General features: G+C 44.8%; 1 protein-coding gene and 1 pseudogene across 1 annotated transcript; one reads left to right on the top strand and one right to left on the bottom strand.

Moving 5' to 3' along the window:
• Positions 1–4130: 4130 nt before the first annotated feature.
• LOC118653561 lies at positions 4131–9084 on the bottom strand (annotated as a pseudogene).
• A 2499-nt stretch (positions 9085–11583) lies between these two features.
• Positions 11584–12146, top strand: LOC118653929 (translationally-controlled tumor protein-like). Its single transcript, XM_036304926.1, has one exon. The coding sequence runs from the start codon at positions 11655–11657 to the stop codon at positions 12129–12131; it is 477 nt and encodes a 158-aa protein (XP_036160819.1). The 5' UTR covers positions 11584–11654; the 3' UTR covers positions 12132–12146.
• The last annotated feature ends 4721 nt before the right edge of the window (positions 12147–16867 follow it).

The following is a 16867-nucleotide window of genomic DNA, read 5'->3' as shown; positions in this document are numbered from 1 at the left end:
GCTCACTTTGTAAAGTATATAAATGTTGAATCACTATGTTGTACATGTAAAATAACATAATACTGTGTGTCAATTGTAATTAAAAATAAATTTTAAATTAAATAAATACATAATTTTAAAAAGAAAGTGAGATTTTATACCCAAGCTTGGTGGAAACACATAACAGCCCTTTATCTCAAGATTTATCTTTGTCCTATTACTGCACCACCCTGTGAATATTCTAAGTTTTTGTGGGAAATGTTCACAGATTCTAAATGTGAAAGAGGGAAAGGAGAACTGCTGGACTTAAGGGCTTGTGCTCTTGCATTCAAGAGTTAAACAGGCAGCATGGCCACAGGGGTGTGTTCAGATTGTGAAATTATTCTCACTATGCATTTAAAATTTGTGATCATTTTTGTGAGTATTCCATAGTTCAATAAAAATGGTCCAAATTATATATATATTTTTTTCAAATATCAATAATATTTATTTATTTATATTGTTTAAAGTATTACATATGTCTTCTTTTTCCCCCATTGACCTCTCCCTGCCCACTCCTGTGCCCCAGGACAAGCCCACACCACCCTAGTGTCCGTGTCCATTGGTTATGCTTATATGCATGCATATAAGTCCTTTGGTTGATCTCTTAGCCTCCCCCCACCTCGACCCTCCCCTTCCTTCCCTCTGAGGTTTGACGGTCTGTTCGGTGTTTCTTTGTCTCTGGACCTATTTTTGTTCATCAGTTTATGTTATTCATTATATTCCACAAATGAGTGAGATCATGTGATTTTCATCTTTCTCCGATGGGATTATTTCACTTAGCATAATGCTCTCCAGGTCCATCCATGTTGATGCAAATGGAATAGCAGCGTAGTATTCCATTGTGTAGATAGACCACTGTGTTTTCATCCACTCATCTGCTGATGGGCACTTAGGCTGTTTCCAAATCTTAGCTATTGTAAATTCTGCTGCTATGAACATAGGGGTGCATATGTCCTTTCTGATTGGTGTTTTTTATTTCTTGGGATATATTCCTAGAAGTGGGGTTACTGGATCAAATGGGAGTTATATTTTTAACTTTTTGAGGAAATTCCATACTGTTTTCCACAGTGGCTGCACCAGTCTGCATTCCCACCAGCAGTGCATGAGGGTTCCTTTTTCTCCGTATCCTTGCCAGCACTTGTCATTTGTTGATTTGTTGATGATAGCCATTCTGACAGGTGTGAGATGATACCTCATTGTCATTTTGATTTGCATCTCTCAGATGATTAGTGACTTTGAGCATGTTTTCATATGTCTCTTGGCCTTCTGTATGTCCTCTTTTGAAAAGTGTCTATTTAGGTCCTTTGCCCATTTTTTTTTTATTGGATTGTTTATCTTCCTTTCCAAATAAATTATATTTGAAAAAAATTCAAAGTGATAAAAGAGAGAGACTATTTTATTTTTATTAACTGAGATGTCAGACTTAGCAATTTATGATGATGTATCTTAACAATTTATAAATTAACTCGTTGCATGCGTTTGTTTAATGGCAAACTCATTTTACACACAAAAAAGTTGCATATCAGATCACTGCACAAAATTGGCTATGGGCGTTCAATATCTGGCTGAATAAAGGACCACATGATGAGACAAGTGGGAAATTGGGAATCAAATTTCAAAATAACTTAAATTAATTATTTGAGAAAATGACAAAACTTAAATATATAATGCAGTGAACCCAAAGTCAAAGAGACTTCGTAGAAGGAAAGTAAAAAAAATATATACAAAATTCAATTTAGTATAAAATTTAAGGCCATCAGCATCCTTTATAGTTGTCATGTGTAGGAAAGTGAAAAACATTAGTGGTGAGAAACATGTGTCTTTAATGAGAAGATGCTTTCATTTTAATTAATGTTTTTTAGACAATGTAGCAATATAAGTAGATAATCTGTTACAATATCTGTAACTTGTTGAGCTTATATACTAAGTGTTGGACAAAGCATCTTCTGATTTAATCTTGCCAATGCTTCTTTAAGACAAGATATACTATTTCCATATTATAGAGCAAGGGCATGCATAGATGGATGAGAGGCAGCCCAATGAAAAAAGTCCTGGGCAATTGATCCTAGTATTGAAATAATAAGAAGGAATAGAAGCCAACCAGAGGTCAGGAACTGAGGGTCAAGAACTGACAGAAAAGAGAATGTGTCCAAGGCATGCCACAGTTGGTCTTGGCCTAGTAACTCTCCAGGCCATGTTATTGCATACACATTCCCCATGGTCCTTCTTGTGGGTCAAGGTGATGGAGGAAAAAACCTGAGGTATAGAAAGAAGAATAACAACAACAAGGTAAACCATGGTATGAAACACACTTCTTCCTTCTGCCATCTTATGTTATTTCTAAAAGAAGTTTCCGGCTTAGGGAACACACAGTAAATGGCCTCTAATTTGATAGTATTTTTATTATCACCAGTTACCACAAGTACTGAGTGTGCACTTTAAAATTAGTGTTAAAAATATTATGCTAGATAAAATGATTTTCCTTAAAGCTCTTAAATGCCTTTGTTAACATAAAAATATTCAAACTTGTAAAGTATTCTTGTGAGTTTATTTGAGCCAAACTGTCGACAAATGCTGGGAAGCAGAACCTCAACAAATTGAGATAATGCTCCGGAGAATGGCAAATTACATCTATATTTATATACTAGAGGCCCAGTGCACGAATTTGTGCATGGGTGGGGTCCAGCAGGCCCGGGCAGGTTTTCTGGCCACAGTAGGCATCATAGCGACTGCTCCTTCCAGTGTTCCTGTCACTGGCTTTTTATATATGTAGACTAGAGGCCCGGTGCACGAAATTCATGCACTGGGGATGGCTGGGGGGTCCCTTAGCCCAGCCTGTGCCCTCTCGCAGTCTGGGACCCCTCCCTCCTTACCGCCCACCTGCTTGCTGCTTCCTATCGCTTGGCTTGCTGTTCCTTAGAGCTGCCGCAAAGGCCTTGGGTCTGCTGGGTGCCGGGCCTGCGGATTTGTGTCTCTGATACCCCCAGCAGCCCCAGCACCTTGATGGCGGGGCTTGGGGCTGCTGGGTGCTGGGGCTGCGGATCTGTGTCTGCGATCAGGGCCCCAGCAGCCCCAGCACCAAGGTGGTGGGCCTTAGGCTGCTGGGTGCTGAGCCTGCAGGTTGTGTCTCTGATCCAGCCCCCAGCAGCCCCAGCACCAAGGTAGTGGGCCTTGGGGCTGCTGGGTGCCAGGCCTGCTGGTTTGTGTCTCCGATCAAGCCCCCAACAGCCCCAGCACCGCCTCAGCAGGGCTTGGGACTGCTGGGTGCCGGGCTCCCCTGCGTGTTTGTGTCTCTAATCCAGCCCCCAGGAGCTCCAGCACCGCCTAAATAACTTAATGGAAACTTTATTTAGTCTTCTTTTAAAAGCAATCTAGTTTAAAAATGAGTTGCAGTTAAGAGAGAACAAAGAACATGGTACCTAAGAGTGAGATAGACAGACAGAGGAGAGGCTGGGCACTGGTCAGGGGCTTACATGCCAACTGTTCTCCACCTGGGAAATGATGTAAAATCTATTTCTTTATTTTTCTGCTCAATGGTCTTCTCCAGCAAGTGTAGTGGCATCTGCTCGCTTCTCCCTGGGGCCTGGCTTGGTGGTCGCCTTGGGGTCTGGCTGCGCTCCAGCGGGCTCCGCACAGGCCCGCCTGCTCCGCCTGGCCCTGTCCACACGTTGCTTCCTCCGAGTCTTCCTTGGGCGCAGCCCCGGTCCATCACCTCCTCCTGTGTCTGCACCGCTTCCACAGGCAGAGAAAGAGGCTCACACGGAGCTCAGGTCTGCAGGGAGCTGGTCCTCTGCTTTCAGAACCTTCAGGAGCTCCGCTTGCAATTGTTCCCTTCCATGACCTTTCTTCCCTACCTGCAGCGTCTTCACAGAGCACCACATGCCTGCCCTCCAGCAGCAAGTTGTCTTTCTGTGGCTTTCAGGGCAGCCTTCAGGGCCTGGTGGCCGCACTGCAGCCCTTCCTCGTTGGGCGCTGGGGCCTGAGGCCCGCCCAGGGAAGGCAGGCGGCTCCCCAGCAAGTCCTGCTGCACCAGGCGCACATCCGCCCGCCCCCCCCACCCCCGCGCCCTCCAGGCATGGCAGCTCCGCACTGTGCTCAGGGCCTGGGAGTTAAGCAGCAGGGTGGTCCTGATGCGGTAGAGCTGGGCCAGCATCAACTTCCTGTGCTAGGCAGAGATCCCAGGGGGAGGCTCAGGCTGGACCCTGGGGGAGGTCCCTGAGGGCAGCTCTCTGCTCCTCCTGCTGGGCCCTTTGGGCTCCCCCACCAGGCAGGTGGTCCTGCCCTCCATCTCTGATAGCTGGGAGCCACTGCCAGGGCTTGGTGCCCCCTACAATTCCAGCGGGGCCCAGCTTCCTGAGGGGAGCCCCGAGTCCTAGTGCCGGTGGCTATGGCAGCCAAGCAGAGTTCCGACAGGCTAAGGCTGGGGGCTGAGGGCGCCCCCTTGGTGGCGGCCCCTGCCAGCAGCTGCAGGAGGCTGGCCTCAGATTTGGACTTGAGCAGGTGGGGTGCGTGGGGCAGCGGCAGGACAGGGGTGCGGCGGAGGCGAGGTGAGGTCGGGGGTGAAGGGGCCTGTGGTAAATCTAGGGGCCAGGGCACTGGCTCCACTACAGGGGCTGGGGTCACAAAGTCTTGCAAGGAGGTGGGGGAGAGGGTGCCGTAGGCGGAGTCCATGGAGCAGGAGCAGCCGAGCCCAGGGTCCAGGGCCAGCAGTTCACTGGTCGGTGTGACAGATGAGGCGGTGGTACTGAGGGACATCTCCTCGTCCGACTGAGAGCTGAAGGGGCTGCCCTCGAACTCGGGAGAGGAGAGCGTCTCCCTGGGCTCCAGCACCACCATGGCCAGGGTCTCCGTGGAGCCGTTGGAGGCGCAGTGCTGGGTGTCCAGGCTGTTGCTGCTTTTGTGCAGGATGGTGGGGTAGCTGGCGGCAAAAGTGCTATTCTCCCCACCCTCCTCTTCCTCCTCGTCCTCCTGCTCATCCTCCTCCTCCTCCAGGCTCTGCAGGTGCTGCTGGCTGCCCGCGTGCAGCTGCTGCAACTGGTTCTGGGCATTGTAAATGGAGTTCACCCAGCCCCAGCACAGGGCCTGCCCTCTGGCCTGGAACGTGTAGGCCCCCACAGCGCTGTGGAACTCGTTCAGGTAGATGAGGAGGAAGGAGCCAGGGTCCCGCAGCTCCCGGCACACCATCTTGTCCACCAGCAGTGGTGGCCTGATGACCTTGGTCCCCTCAGCCTTCTTCACTGCCTTGGTCACTAAGAGTAGGTCCGTGAAGAGGAAGCAGTACACATCCATCTTGCTGTGCTTTCCCTCCTTCATCCTCAGGCTGCCCTCCAACAGCAGCTGACCCGTCTCCTCCGAGGAGGCACCAGGGATGGGCTCGGTCAGGTCCAGGTGCAGAAATTCCTTCAGGAGCTTGTCCACCTCGTCGTTGCTACCCTCCACCACCTTGTAGGCGTCTATGCAGCTCACCACGGCGGCCAGCTACTGCCGCTCCTGTCGCTGCCGCATGCACGCGTTCACGTGGTGGATGAAGCGCTCCATGGAGCTGATCATGGTGATGACGGCCTCCTTGGCACGCGTCTGGTCCGTCTTCCTCAGCACCAACTTGAGCAGCAGCGGGTACTTGGTGAGCTGCTGGAGGGGCTTGGCAAGCATGTCGCTCAGCTTCAGCCGCTGGCACTGCTGGTGCTTCTCCGCCCAGGTCACCTAGGCCGGGAAGAGGTTGTTGTCCCACAGCAGGCTGCACATGTACTCCATGCAGCCCTCCTCCTCCATGCAGTACCGGATGTAGGGCTTGAAGAGGGAGTCGAACATCTCGAAGCCTTTGAGGAGGTCCCGGGCTGCAGCAGCACCCACGTGCACCGCACCTTCTCCACCACTGGCGCCATCACGCTGCCTCACAGCCTGCATCGCAAACCCGCAATCTCGGGGATGTTGCTGAACAGGAGTGGGGTGTGGAGGTGTCGGGACTCCTCCCCAGGGCGACCCTTCACCCGGGAGTCCCCGCCATTCCATTCACCCCCTCGGCCAGTGGGAAGCGCCCTCAGTGGGTCCGCTGCTCTGGGTGCTGGAGAGGAGGACACCACGGAGGGCGAGTCCCTGAAGCAGGAGGAGGCCTCAGAAGGCAGGCGAGGAGCCCAGGGCTCATGGCGCCCCTGCCACCACCCTGCGACCTGCTGGGGCCTGCACCCAGGAGGGCAAGGCCCTGAAGCAGGAGGAGGACCCGGGAGGCGGGTGGCTCCCCAGCACGTCCCACTGCACCAGGCCCATGTGCACCAGCTCCCACCCGCGCCCTCCAGGCCTGCACGGCTCCACGCTACGCTCAGGGCCTGGGCAGCGCTCCAGGAGTGGGGCGTGGAGGTGTCGGGACTCCTCCCCAGGGCGACCGTTCACCCGGGAGTCCCCGCTGCTCCATTCACCCCCTCGGCCAGTGGGGAGCGCCCTCAGTGGGTCCACTGCTCTGGACACTGGGGAGGAGGAGGCAGTGGAGGGCGAGGCCTTGAAGCAAGAGGAAGCCGGGGAAGGCAGGCGAGGAGCCCCGCCGCCACCCTGCGTCCTGCTGGGGCCTGCACCCAGGAGTGCCATGGCAGCGGCAGGGCCACCTGCTGGACTTGGAGGTGAGTCCTCCCGCACAAGCCCAGTGGCCTGCCTGGTGTGGGTGGGGGTTTCGGGTCACCTTGAGGGAGGCTCCGGCCTTTCTCTGCTCCTCTCCTGGTGGAGCGGTGAGACTCCAGCACTGAAGTCAGAGGAGCCGCCTTCCAGCCCCCAGGCCGCTTCTTGGAGTTGGAAGTTGCGCCATTGGCCTCTGCCTAGGACCAGACCTCTGCACCCCCAGGGTGCATAAACACACAGGGCTTCCATCAGGCTTCACTGCTCCACCGCTTGGAGCCTACGTATGCAAATTAACCGCCATCTTTGTTGGAAGTTAATTTGCATATCGTGCTGATTAGCCAATGGGAGGCGCAGGGAAGGTAGGGTCACTTACCTTTTTTGTCTATTAGATTAGATTGCAATCAAACCAAAGGGATGTAGGTGTGTTACATGAAATCCATTGGTGATAAACTAGAGAGGCGGGAGAAAGCAAAGCAGGGAAACCCCTGGGATTGGATAAAAAGTAAAATGATAAACACATACTTAGGTGGGTGCAGGAACAATTAACATAACAATGAAGGAATTTGTGGTATCTGTCCTGAAGCCCAAGCACATTAGGTTGTGCCTCAAGGGGTCCAGAAAAAGGGAAGTTACAAAGTTACCCAGACATTTCAAGGGTATGTTATTATAGATGCAAAAAAACACATAGGCTCAGTTAAAGTAAAGGCTGGCCTTGTCAGTGAAGATACCGGCCTAGGATGTAACTACCCACCATAACTGCTTATAGTTTGTTTAATTTCAGACCATCCTTTGTGGTTACTTTAGGTCTCTGAGTTTGCAAGACCACCATGAAGGCCTTCCCTGAGCTTGTCAGGTTAGCATGTGGCCCCTTTCATCCACAATTATTGCCATTTTTTATAGCTGTCACTTTTGGATATTTACCTGCCTGGATGGACCTGGAGAGTATTATAAAACAAAATAAGGCAGTCAGAAAAATACAAGTACCATATGATTTCACTTATATGTTAGGAATCTAATTTCCAACAAAGTGGATACAGACTCATGGATATAGACTGACAGCTATCAGAGGATAGGGGGTTGGGAGGCTAGGTAAGAATGGTGAAAGGATTAAGCAAAAGAAATAAAGACCCATGGACACAGACAACAGTATGGTGATTGTCAGAAGGAAGAGGGATCAGGGGAGATAGAAGAAGGTATAAGGAGGATAAATGGTGATGGAAGGAGACTTCATTTGGGGTGGTAAACACACAATACAATATACAGATGATGTATTGTAGAATTGTATACCTGAAATCCATATCATTTTACTAATCAATGTTACCCCAATAAATTCAATAATAAAAACAGAAGAGAAAAATAAGATTAATGAGCATTTCCATGTTAAATTTTACATTGGTCAATTTAAAAAGGGAAGCATTCTTTACTTTTCTTTAGGGCAAGGTCAAGGCACTCAGCATCTTTTATAGTTGTCATGTACAAGAAATTGAAAGACATTAGTGGCAAGAAACACATGTCTAGACTGGCTAACTAGAAAGACCGACTGCAATCTAGATGGGTTGCAGAGAGAAGATAGGGGAAAACCATGTGTCAGCTCTCTGCTCTGCGCCTTCTCAATTTTGCTCTGATTTGATAGTTGTGAAGTTCAAAAGCTAATCATTTTAAACCCTCTATGAGGTTTTATGAATACAAATAATGTTAATGGGTTTTCAATACTCTGAGAGATAATTCAACATATTGATTTTTTATTTACTAAAAACAAAGCCCTAAAATCCCAATAATGCTTTATATGTGGGTATATGCATTTTTAAAAACAATTCTACATAACTTATCCTGTTTGTTTGTTTCAACATCTGTGTGATGTAGCCATTGGTCAGCCTGGTTTCACAGAGGAGGGAATTAAAGTTCTAAAAAAGCATAGAACAGAGTGCAGAAACTTGGAGGAAAGGCTGGGGAGAGTGGGTGGGTGGGAGGTAATCAACCAAGGAGCTTGTATGCATATGTGCATGGCCCAAGGATAAGACACAGACAATGGGACAGAGGGGGCCTCTGGCAAGGGCAGGCTAGAGGGGACCAATGGGGGAAAGAGAGGGACATATGTAATACTTTCAACAATAAAGAATTATTTTTTAAAATTAAATAAATAAATAAAATAAAGTGCATTGTGATTTTTATCAGCATCTCCATGGTTAATCATCAAAGATCTGGAACTAGACCAAGGGCAGCATTCTGCAGAATTCTGTGGTGTTATCTCTACCCTTTCACCTTTCTTGAAACAGTGTTAGTGGCATCAAGACAACCTGAGTTGAGAAAAGTTTGGTAATTATTTTAAATCTGGAATTACTCTAATGTAAACAGTCATTGAGAGATCTTACTGTGGACCAGCCTCTGGCTGAGTACTTTGCATGCTTTGCTTCCTATCTTCACTGTATCTCTACAAAGAACTCTGATTGTCATCTTCAATTTACAGATGAGAGGGATGCCTTAGGCAATTGATTAATAAACTAACTTTGACAAGAATGCCTTTGGCTTCAATCAACTCTGAGGAAACTTTGAGAATAAAATATTGATCCCATGTAAATAATTTCATAATCTTACAGGCTAACTTGTCCATGGGCAAGTCTTAACCACTGTCACTTCTCAGTTTGAGAAGGAAGTGCCAATGTGCTATTTTAAAATGTCTATACTATAATGTGGTTCATCTTGGTGAAGGTGGGTACCTTTGCATGGCCAGGTGGGACTCCTTCTTTAGCTTTAAGGGAAATAGAGTCTGGTATTTGCATACTAAAAAATTCCTACACATCCTTGGGTTAATGCTCTTGAGAAACTAAGTAGATAGTGTGGACGAAAGGGGCCACATGCTGAACTGACAAGCTCAGGGGAGGCCTGCATGGAAGTCTTGCAAACTCAGACACCTAAAGTAACCACAAAGGATGGTCTGAAATTAAACTTTAACTAAAAGCAGTTATGGTGGGCAGTTACGTCCTAGGCCAGTATCTTCACTGACAAGGTCAACCTTTACCTTAACTGAGCCTATGTGTCTTTTTGCATCTATAATAACATACCCTTGAAATGTCTGGGTAACTTGTAACTTCCCTTTTTCTGGAGCCCCTGGGGCACAGCCTAATGTGCTGAGCTCCAGGACAGATACCACATATTCCTTCATTGTTTGCTAATTGATCTTGCACCCACCTAAGTATGTGTCCATCATTTTACTTTTTATCCAATCCCAGGGGTTTCCCCTGTTTTGTTTTATCCCACTTCCTTAATCTATCACCAATGAATTTCATGTAACCCACTTATGTCCCTGCTTTGATTGCAAATGTATAAATACAAATGTAATCCTGCCATTCTCCGGAGCATTATCTCAATTCGTTGAGGTTCTGCTTTCTGGCATATGTCGACAGTTTGGCTCAAATAGACTCACAAAAATTCTTTACAGGTTTCAATGGTTTTTACGTTAACATTACTTGGCATAGTCATGGCTGGATTCGAAAGAAACTCACCCAGGACCATCCCTTGGACTTTGACTGGGTGCTAGGATCCAGCAAAGGGCCTTTGAGCCCGCCGGTTCTCTGCCCATTGGGTGAACTTGGGTGGGTGAGTTGTCTCTTGGATCCAGGACCTTCCCTTGCTTTGGTAGAGGGTCTGACTTTATCTGAGCTGTGTTTTAAAATTCTCCAGGTGGAACCAGGGTTGACAGAACCCAGGCTAAGGCGGGACTGGAGGAAAAAAAATGGGTGGCTGGTTTTGATTTTGGCTTTTCAATTGAAATTGCTGAGAGTCTGAGCAAAAATAGCCTTCGCCATATAAATGAGCTGAACTCATTCAGCTCCAAAGGTGAAGGGGCAACATTTCTTTTTAGAATAGTTCGATTCTGGGGTGTTCTTAGGTGACTAAGAATTTTTGTGGAGATGTCAGAAGTGCTGGAGCCCCATAGGGAAGTCCCGAGGTAACTGTAATTGACTAAATGGCTCATCTAAGGAGCCACCATAAGGCTTGGTCTGCCCGGCCCTAAACCTTTCCTGTGGTTTTAGACAGCTGGGAGAGAAACTGAGGCCACATTTGACCCGCTGCATAACATGTCTAGAAAGTTTGCTCAGACTACAGATATACAAAATAAAAAAATTAACATGGGAAATTGTGCCTCCAAGGCCAGAAGCTCCCAAGACCCCAGCCCTCATTTAATACTCCTGATAGGAAGCCTTTACTTGCAAGTACTTTACAGAAATGGGAAGATTTAACTAGAAAATATTAACTGAGAAATGGCCAAAATGCAGTTTGTTTGTGGTACCTATGTTAATATTTTGCATGCAGAAATTAGAAAATGTCGGCTCTGAAATTAAACTGAATGAGTATATGGGAAGCATATCTTGATTTGGAAATTAGAAGCTTCTAAAGAAAAGCATAGAAAAAAATTTCTTCCAATAAGATGGAAATTAATAAAAAAATTTTAGAGACTGTCTCAGAACTATTCTGATGTTAATAAATGTCTACACCCCGTTTTTCCCCGTAGGAAGCATGCCTCTGATTTATCTTCATAGAAGATTCCCCCAGACAAAAGAAGGTAAAGGCAACTAAAAAAGACCTCAGCCCATTTTTTGTTTGTTTGTTTCTTTTTTGAATAGTCCATTGGGAATATACTGAAATTTTAGAAAGGGGAAGTTCCCGAACCAGGGACAAAAGACACTGCTTTGGTAGTTTTTAATGCTGGACAATCTCTGGTGTAAACTTTTAGTGTGTTCTGTGTGCACCTGTATAAGAGTGTTGATGTTTTTGTGTCTCTTTGTTGTTGTTTAATTTGTTTAAAGAGGAGGCGAGTTCTGCTTTGGGGAAGCCTCCTTGTGTGTGGTGGGGTTGAAAGCGTGAGAGAGAGGCCCTCTATATGAGGTTGGGGAGTGACTGAGTAGGCCTTTTCCGCCTGCCCACCCCCACCCCCACCCCAGCACCGCTCGGGATGCACCACACTCGCGCCGAGCTCCGCGCTCCTGCTAAGGCAGCGCCTCCGTCTCCTTCCAGCCGCCATCATGATCATCTACCTGGACCTCATCAGCCATGATGAGATGTTCTCCGACATCTACAAGATCCGGGAGATCGCAGATGGGCTGTGCCTGGAGGTAGAGGGGAAGATGGTCAGTAGGACAGAAGGTAATATTGATGTCTCGCTTATTGGTGGAAATGCCTCTGCTGAAGGCCCTGAGGGCGAAGGTACCAAAAGCACAGTAATCACTGGTGTTGACATTGTTGTGAACCATCACTTGCAGGAAACCAGCTTCACAAAAGAAGCCTACAAGAAGTACATCAAAGATTACATGAAATCAATCAAAGGGAAGCTTGAAGAACAGAAACCAGAAAGAGTAAAGCCTTTTATGACAGGGGCTGCAGAACAAATCAAGCATATCCTTGCCAATTTCAAAAACTACCAGTTCTTTATTGGTGAAAACATGAATCCAGATGGCATGGTTGCTCTGCTGGACTACTGGGAGGTTGGTGTGACCCAATAAATGATTTTCTTTAAGAATGGTTTAGAAATGGAAAAATATTAACAAATTGGGCAATTTGGCACCATCACCTGTCATCGTAACTGCTGCTTTGCATCCACACACCAAGACTAGGACAAATGGAACTGATGTTATCTTGAGCTCTTCATTTATTTTGACCTTGATTCATTTGGAGCGGAGGCATCGTTTTTAAGAAAAAAAGATGTCATGTAGGTTGTCTAAAAATAAAATGCATTTAAATTCAAAAAAAGAAAAAAGAAAGAAAGCGTGAGAGAGATTGCAAGAACGTCCCAGCAGCTGCCAAGAATTCTTAATCTTGGGGTCTCTTCTTGCTCTCCCTCTCAGGGTTCAGCCACCAGAAACAGCTGGTGAGATTTCTGTTAGTTTGCAGTATAATGTTGGCTGTCTATCTTTTAGGAACAGTGTAGACAGCTGCCATTTTGGGCTGCCTAACTTGGCAGCCACCATGTTGGCCACATGGCTTGCCGCTCCCCTTGGGGCTGCCACCTTGAAACAGCAAAGGCCAACCCCTGCCTTTGAATTAGCCAATCAGGAAAGACCATGGCCTGAGCTCCAGTCAAGAGTAAGGGATGGTCCCGTGGGTTGTTAAGGCATCTGCTTCAGAAAGGAACTTGCAGAGATTCAGAGCCAAGTTCAACAGGAAACTCTCATGGGGGTAGCATGTGTCCCGTCAGGGACTGGGCAGCCAAGAGTCATGATTCCCTGTGGGGGGCATCTGCCAGTGATGCTCTGGGTATTTGCTTTTCACAGATTGGGAGTTTATGAATTATTTTCAATGCTGAATACACTGCTTGCAATAAGCCATGTGCCTCATTTTAAAATCTTACATATTATTTATTCTTTATATGCTGAAATTATAATTGAATTTAAAGGTATACAAATTTTATATTCTCTATGTCATTTTACAGGGATTATTACATACAAAGAAATTGTTGTCTTGGAATGTTATATTTTATAGAAGAGCAAAGTTTTTTTTATCAAATCTATAACCATGCCACTTTTAAATTTTGTCATTCGTGGACAGCTTCATTCTGATGCATTTGTAGGTATATTATATGTTTACAAAAATCCATGAAAAGGACTCTGGCTTAATCTAAATTGCAGGCTTGTAAGCAGGTCTTATTTTTGAACTGGATGAAGATTTATAGAACTTCAAGGAATAACTGAATTCAAAAACTACTGGCAAATAATCAGGATAAACAAAAATAACTATGGGACTAAATGAATTGAGGATAATTATTCTTATGACTGTTTAAAATATTGTTGACTTTTAAATCGTTTGTTTCCCAAATATAAGGAAAAGTAAAGAGCAGACATTCTGCATTGTAGGAACTAACAAATTGGTAACAGATTCATTTCACAGTGCTCTCCCGGGAGACGAAGATTTCAAAGATCATGGCTTACAACCAGGAGATTTGGTGTATTGGAAGAGACACCAAATAAAGGACTCTCTCCAACCTCGTTGGAGGGGACCTTACCAGGTATTACTAACTAACCCATGTGCAGCTAAACTTAAAGGAGTTAGCTCATGGATTCACTTTTTTCATTTAAAAAAGGCACCTGTGAATGGACATCTACTCCCATCTCTGATACCCATCTCCATCTGCAGCAGAGATCAAAGACTTTTCAAGGACGAGAAACAGCTGAGACCTTTCGAGGACGAGAAGTCACTGACCACAGAGGCAGACAGCTATCCCAAGACGACGTCAACAAGGCCTGTATGCTCACAAACTGATATTGCTTGAACCTTGTTTTTATATCATCTGGTTGTTATTGATTGAATGTACATGAAATGGTTTTCATATTATTATTATCCTTATGGTTCCCTAGTGGAAACAATATCTGCCTCTCCAGTCCTCCTCCCGTATTAGATATGAAAAATTTAACTTGGATACCTGCTAATCTTTCCCACCTACTGCACAATGATATTCTGATTATCAGGTATAATAGTGAAATTAATGTTTTGTTACCCACACATTGGTCTTCTCCTACTATCAATATAAGCTTTGGTACATTTTTTTTTCTGACTATATATATTATAAAGGACCCACCTTAGGCAAATACCTCCCTGATAATTCCACTGGTAGAATTGTATATGGATCTAATCTGGATGAATATTGTATAGCTATAGAGATAGATGATGAATAACTAAGAAAAAACACCTGGATATGATGGCCAAAGGTTTGCAGCAACCTGTTCTATCTGTCATAGTATATCTTGTCCTCGGACTCACCAGCCATGCTCTTGTGGCTGGATGTCTATGAAATAAGAAAAAATCAATGGATCCCCATTTCAGAAATTATTGGGATCACTTGGTGGGTATATATGTCTAACTACCCCACCATTCTTGCATTCTGGACGCTTGTGGGAAGCCCTGTGGAACACTGAATTCACCCAGTCCTGGTCTATTGTATCTACCCCAATGAGTAACAATATATGGTATATGGGAAAGGGGCGATTTTGCTGGGAAGGGTTAAAATATTCTTCTGTTATACTCAGCGATTTTTACTGTAATATCGCCAAGTTTACATTGAACAATACTGGAATATGGTGTAGTACTGAAATTATAGGCAGAGTGACTTTGCCTGAGGTTCATAAAACCTATGATAATATTGATACTGAAAAACCAATGTATTGGGAAATTGAACTCCTCCCCATGAAGTCATTTCTATGGAAACTAACTGGCCAGAAGAAAATTAAAACTTCTAGATAATGAAATAGTAGAGAGTCTTAATTCATCTGACCAAATATATCCTATGGTACAAGTGACAGTGGATGAAGGAGGAAAACATATACTTAGCTTAATAAAATTTATGATGATACATGTGAAGAGTTTTTTCGGTTGGCTGGGATGATTGTTACCCTTGACTTTTCCTCGTCTAGTATTAGACATTTTCTGTTCCTAATCAATGTTTAGCATTGTTACTTTTGTTCCTGATATGTAAATGTTATACTAGATGCAGAAAAACAAAACTTGACAAACAGCAAAAAGACTTGGATCATGGTGGCTCAAAAATTAGAAATGATCCAGAATACTTTTTATCAAGGACATACAGGATCTGACTGCCTCCCATTTATCTGCCCTTTTTAAAATAATAATAATTTGACCTTAAATGCCATCTAAGGTTATGGTCTTGCCCCATCCCCAGTGGTTCACCTGTTCAGCAAGACATGCTGACACTGAGACATCCTAGCAATGAGCCTCCCTAGCAACGTGGGACTCCATTATCCAACCAAAAGTTTGGTCATCAATGCATCCTTTGGATTGATTTATGACCAAAAGGGGGATGTGTGGACGAAAGGGGCCACATGCTGACCTGACAAGCTCAGGGGAGGCCTGCATGGCAGTCTTGCAAACTCAGACATCTAAAGTAACCACAAAGGATGGTCTGAAATTAAACTTTAACTAAAAGCAGTTATGGTGGGCAGTTATGTCCTAGGCCAGTATCTTCACTGACAAGGTCAACCTTTACCTTAACGGAGCTTATCTGTCTTTTTGCATCTATGATAACATACCCTTGAAATGTCTGGGTAACTTGTAACTTCCCTTTTTCTGGAGCCCCTGGGGTACAACCAAATGTGTTGGGCTGCAGGACAGATACCACAAATTCCTTAATTATCGTGTTAATTGATCCTGCACCCACCTAAGTATGTGTCCATCATTTTACTTTTTATCCAATTCCAGGGGTTTCCCCTGCTTTGCTTTATCCTTCCTCTTTAATCTATCACCAATAAATTTCATGTAACCCACCTACGTCCCTCCTTTGATTGCAGATGTATAAATACAAATGTAACCCCGCCATTCTCCAGAGCATTGTCTCAATTCATTGAGGTTCTGCTTCCTGGCATATGTCCACAATTTGGCTCAAATAAACTCACAAAAATTCTTTACAGTTTTCAATGATTTTTATGTTAACAATAGAAACTTAATAGAGGGTAACTGGCAAGGAAAAATTCTGAAAGTCTGAACAAATCTCTTAGTTTCAGCAGAGCATCACACACAAACTTAACACAACACTAATTTATTGTAGTCTTATCTCACAGAAGAAGTAGGTGGCGCTTGAACATCAATTAGAAGAAAGTGCTGTTAGTTTTATTTGCCCAGAGTGATTTTATCCTATTAACAGTGGAACTTATGGAGTGAACACTGCATTTATGTGGTACTCACTGTTATTAGAAAAGCTTCTGGTTCATTAGCTCTTCTATGTGGATGGAAGCTCAGATAGAGTCTTTAATGTATGGTAGATTTTAGAACCCCAAATGACAATCAGATTAATTTAGCCTGCAATGTTATATGCTACCATTACTATGCAGGGGAGACATTTCCAACATGGATACCTAACTAGTAACACGTTAATATCTTAAATTAATACCTCAAACAGAATTAATAAGCCCACAGGCAATAATTCCCTTTTGTTGTACACTGGACACACATTTCAGTTTAAATAAATGCCATTTGAATGTTTTGGATCTCCTATTTGTTTTGGAATGGCATGACCCTCTTTGACTTTAGAAATGATCATTTCCTTTTCTTCCGCTGAATGAATTTAATCACAGTCATAACATTTATCAGTTCAAAACATCCAGTGTGGAATACAGTAATGTTTTTCAGTAAGGCTTAAAAATTATTTTTAAAAGTTTACCTTCTGCTTCACCACCCAACCTAAATATTTATTTTACCAGCCTGCCTTAATTTTTCAACCCAATACTTTGGGTTA

Source organism: Myotis myotis, unplaced genomic scaffold (assembly GCF_014108235.1).
Source record: "Myotis myotis isolate mMyoMyo1 unplaced genomic scaffold, mMyoMyo1.p scaffold_m19_p_4, whole genome shotgun sequence".
Classification (NCBI taxonomy): domain Eukaryota; kingdom Metazoa; phylum Chordata; class Mammalia; order Chiroptera; family Vespertilionidae; genus Myotis; species Myotis myotis.
This window is presented reverse-complemented; position numbering and strand designations above follow the sequence as displayed.

Bases quoted from the DNA above. Each gene is read 5' to 3' on its own strand.
- LOC118653929 (XM_036304926.1), top strand. From the start codon at position 11,655: ATGATCATCTACCTGGACCTCATCAGCCATGATGAGATGTTCTCCGAC.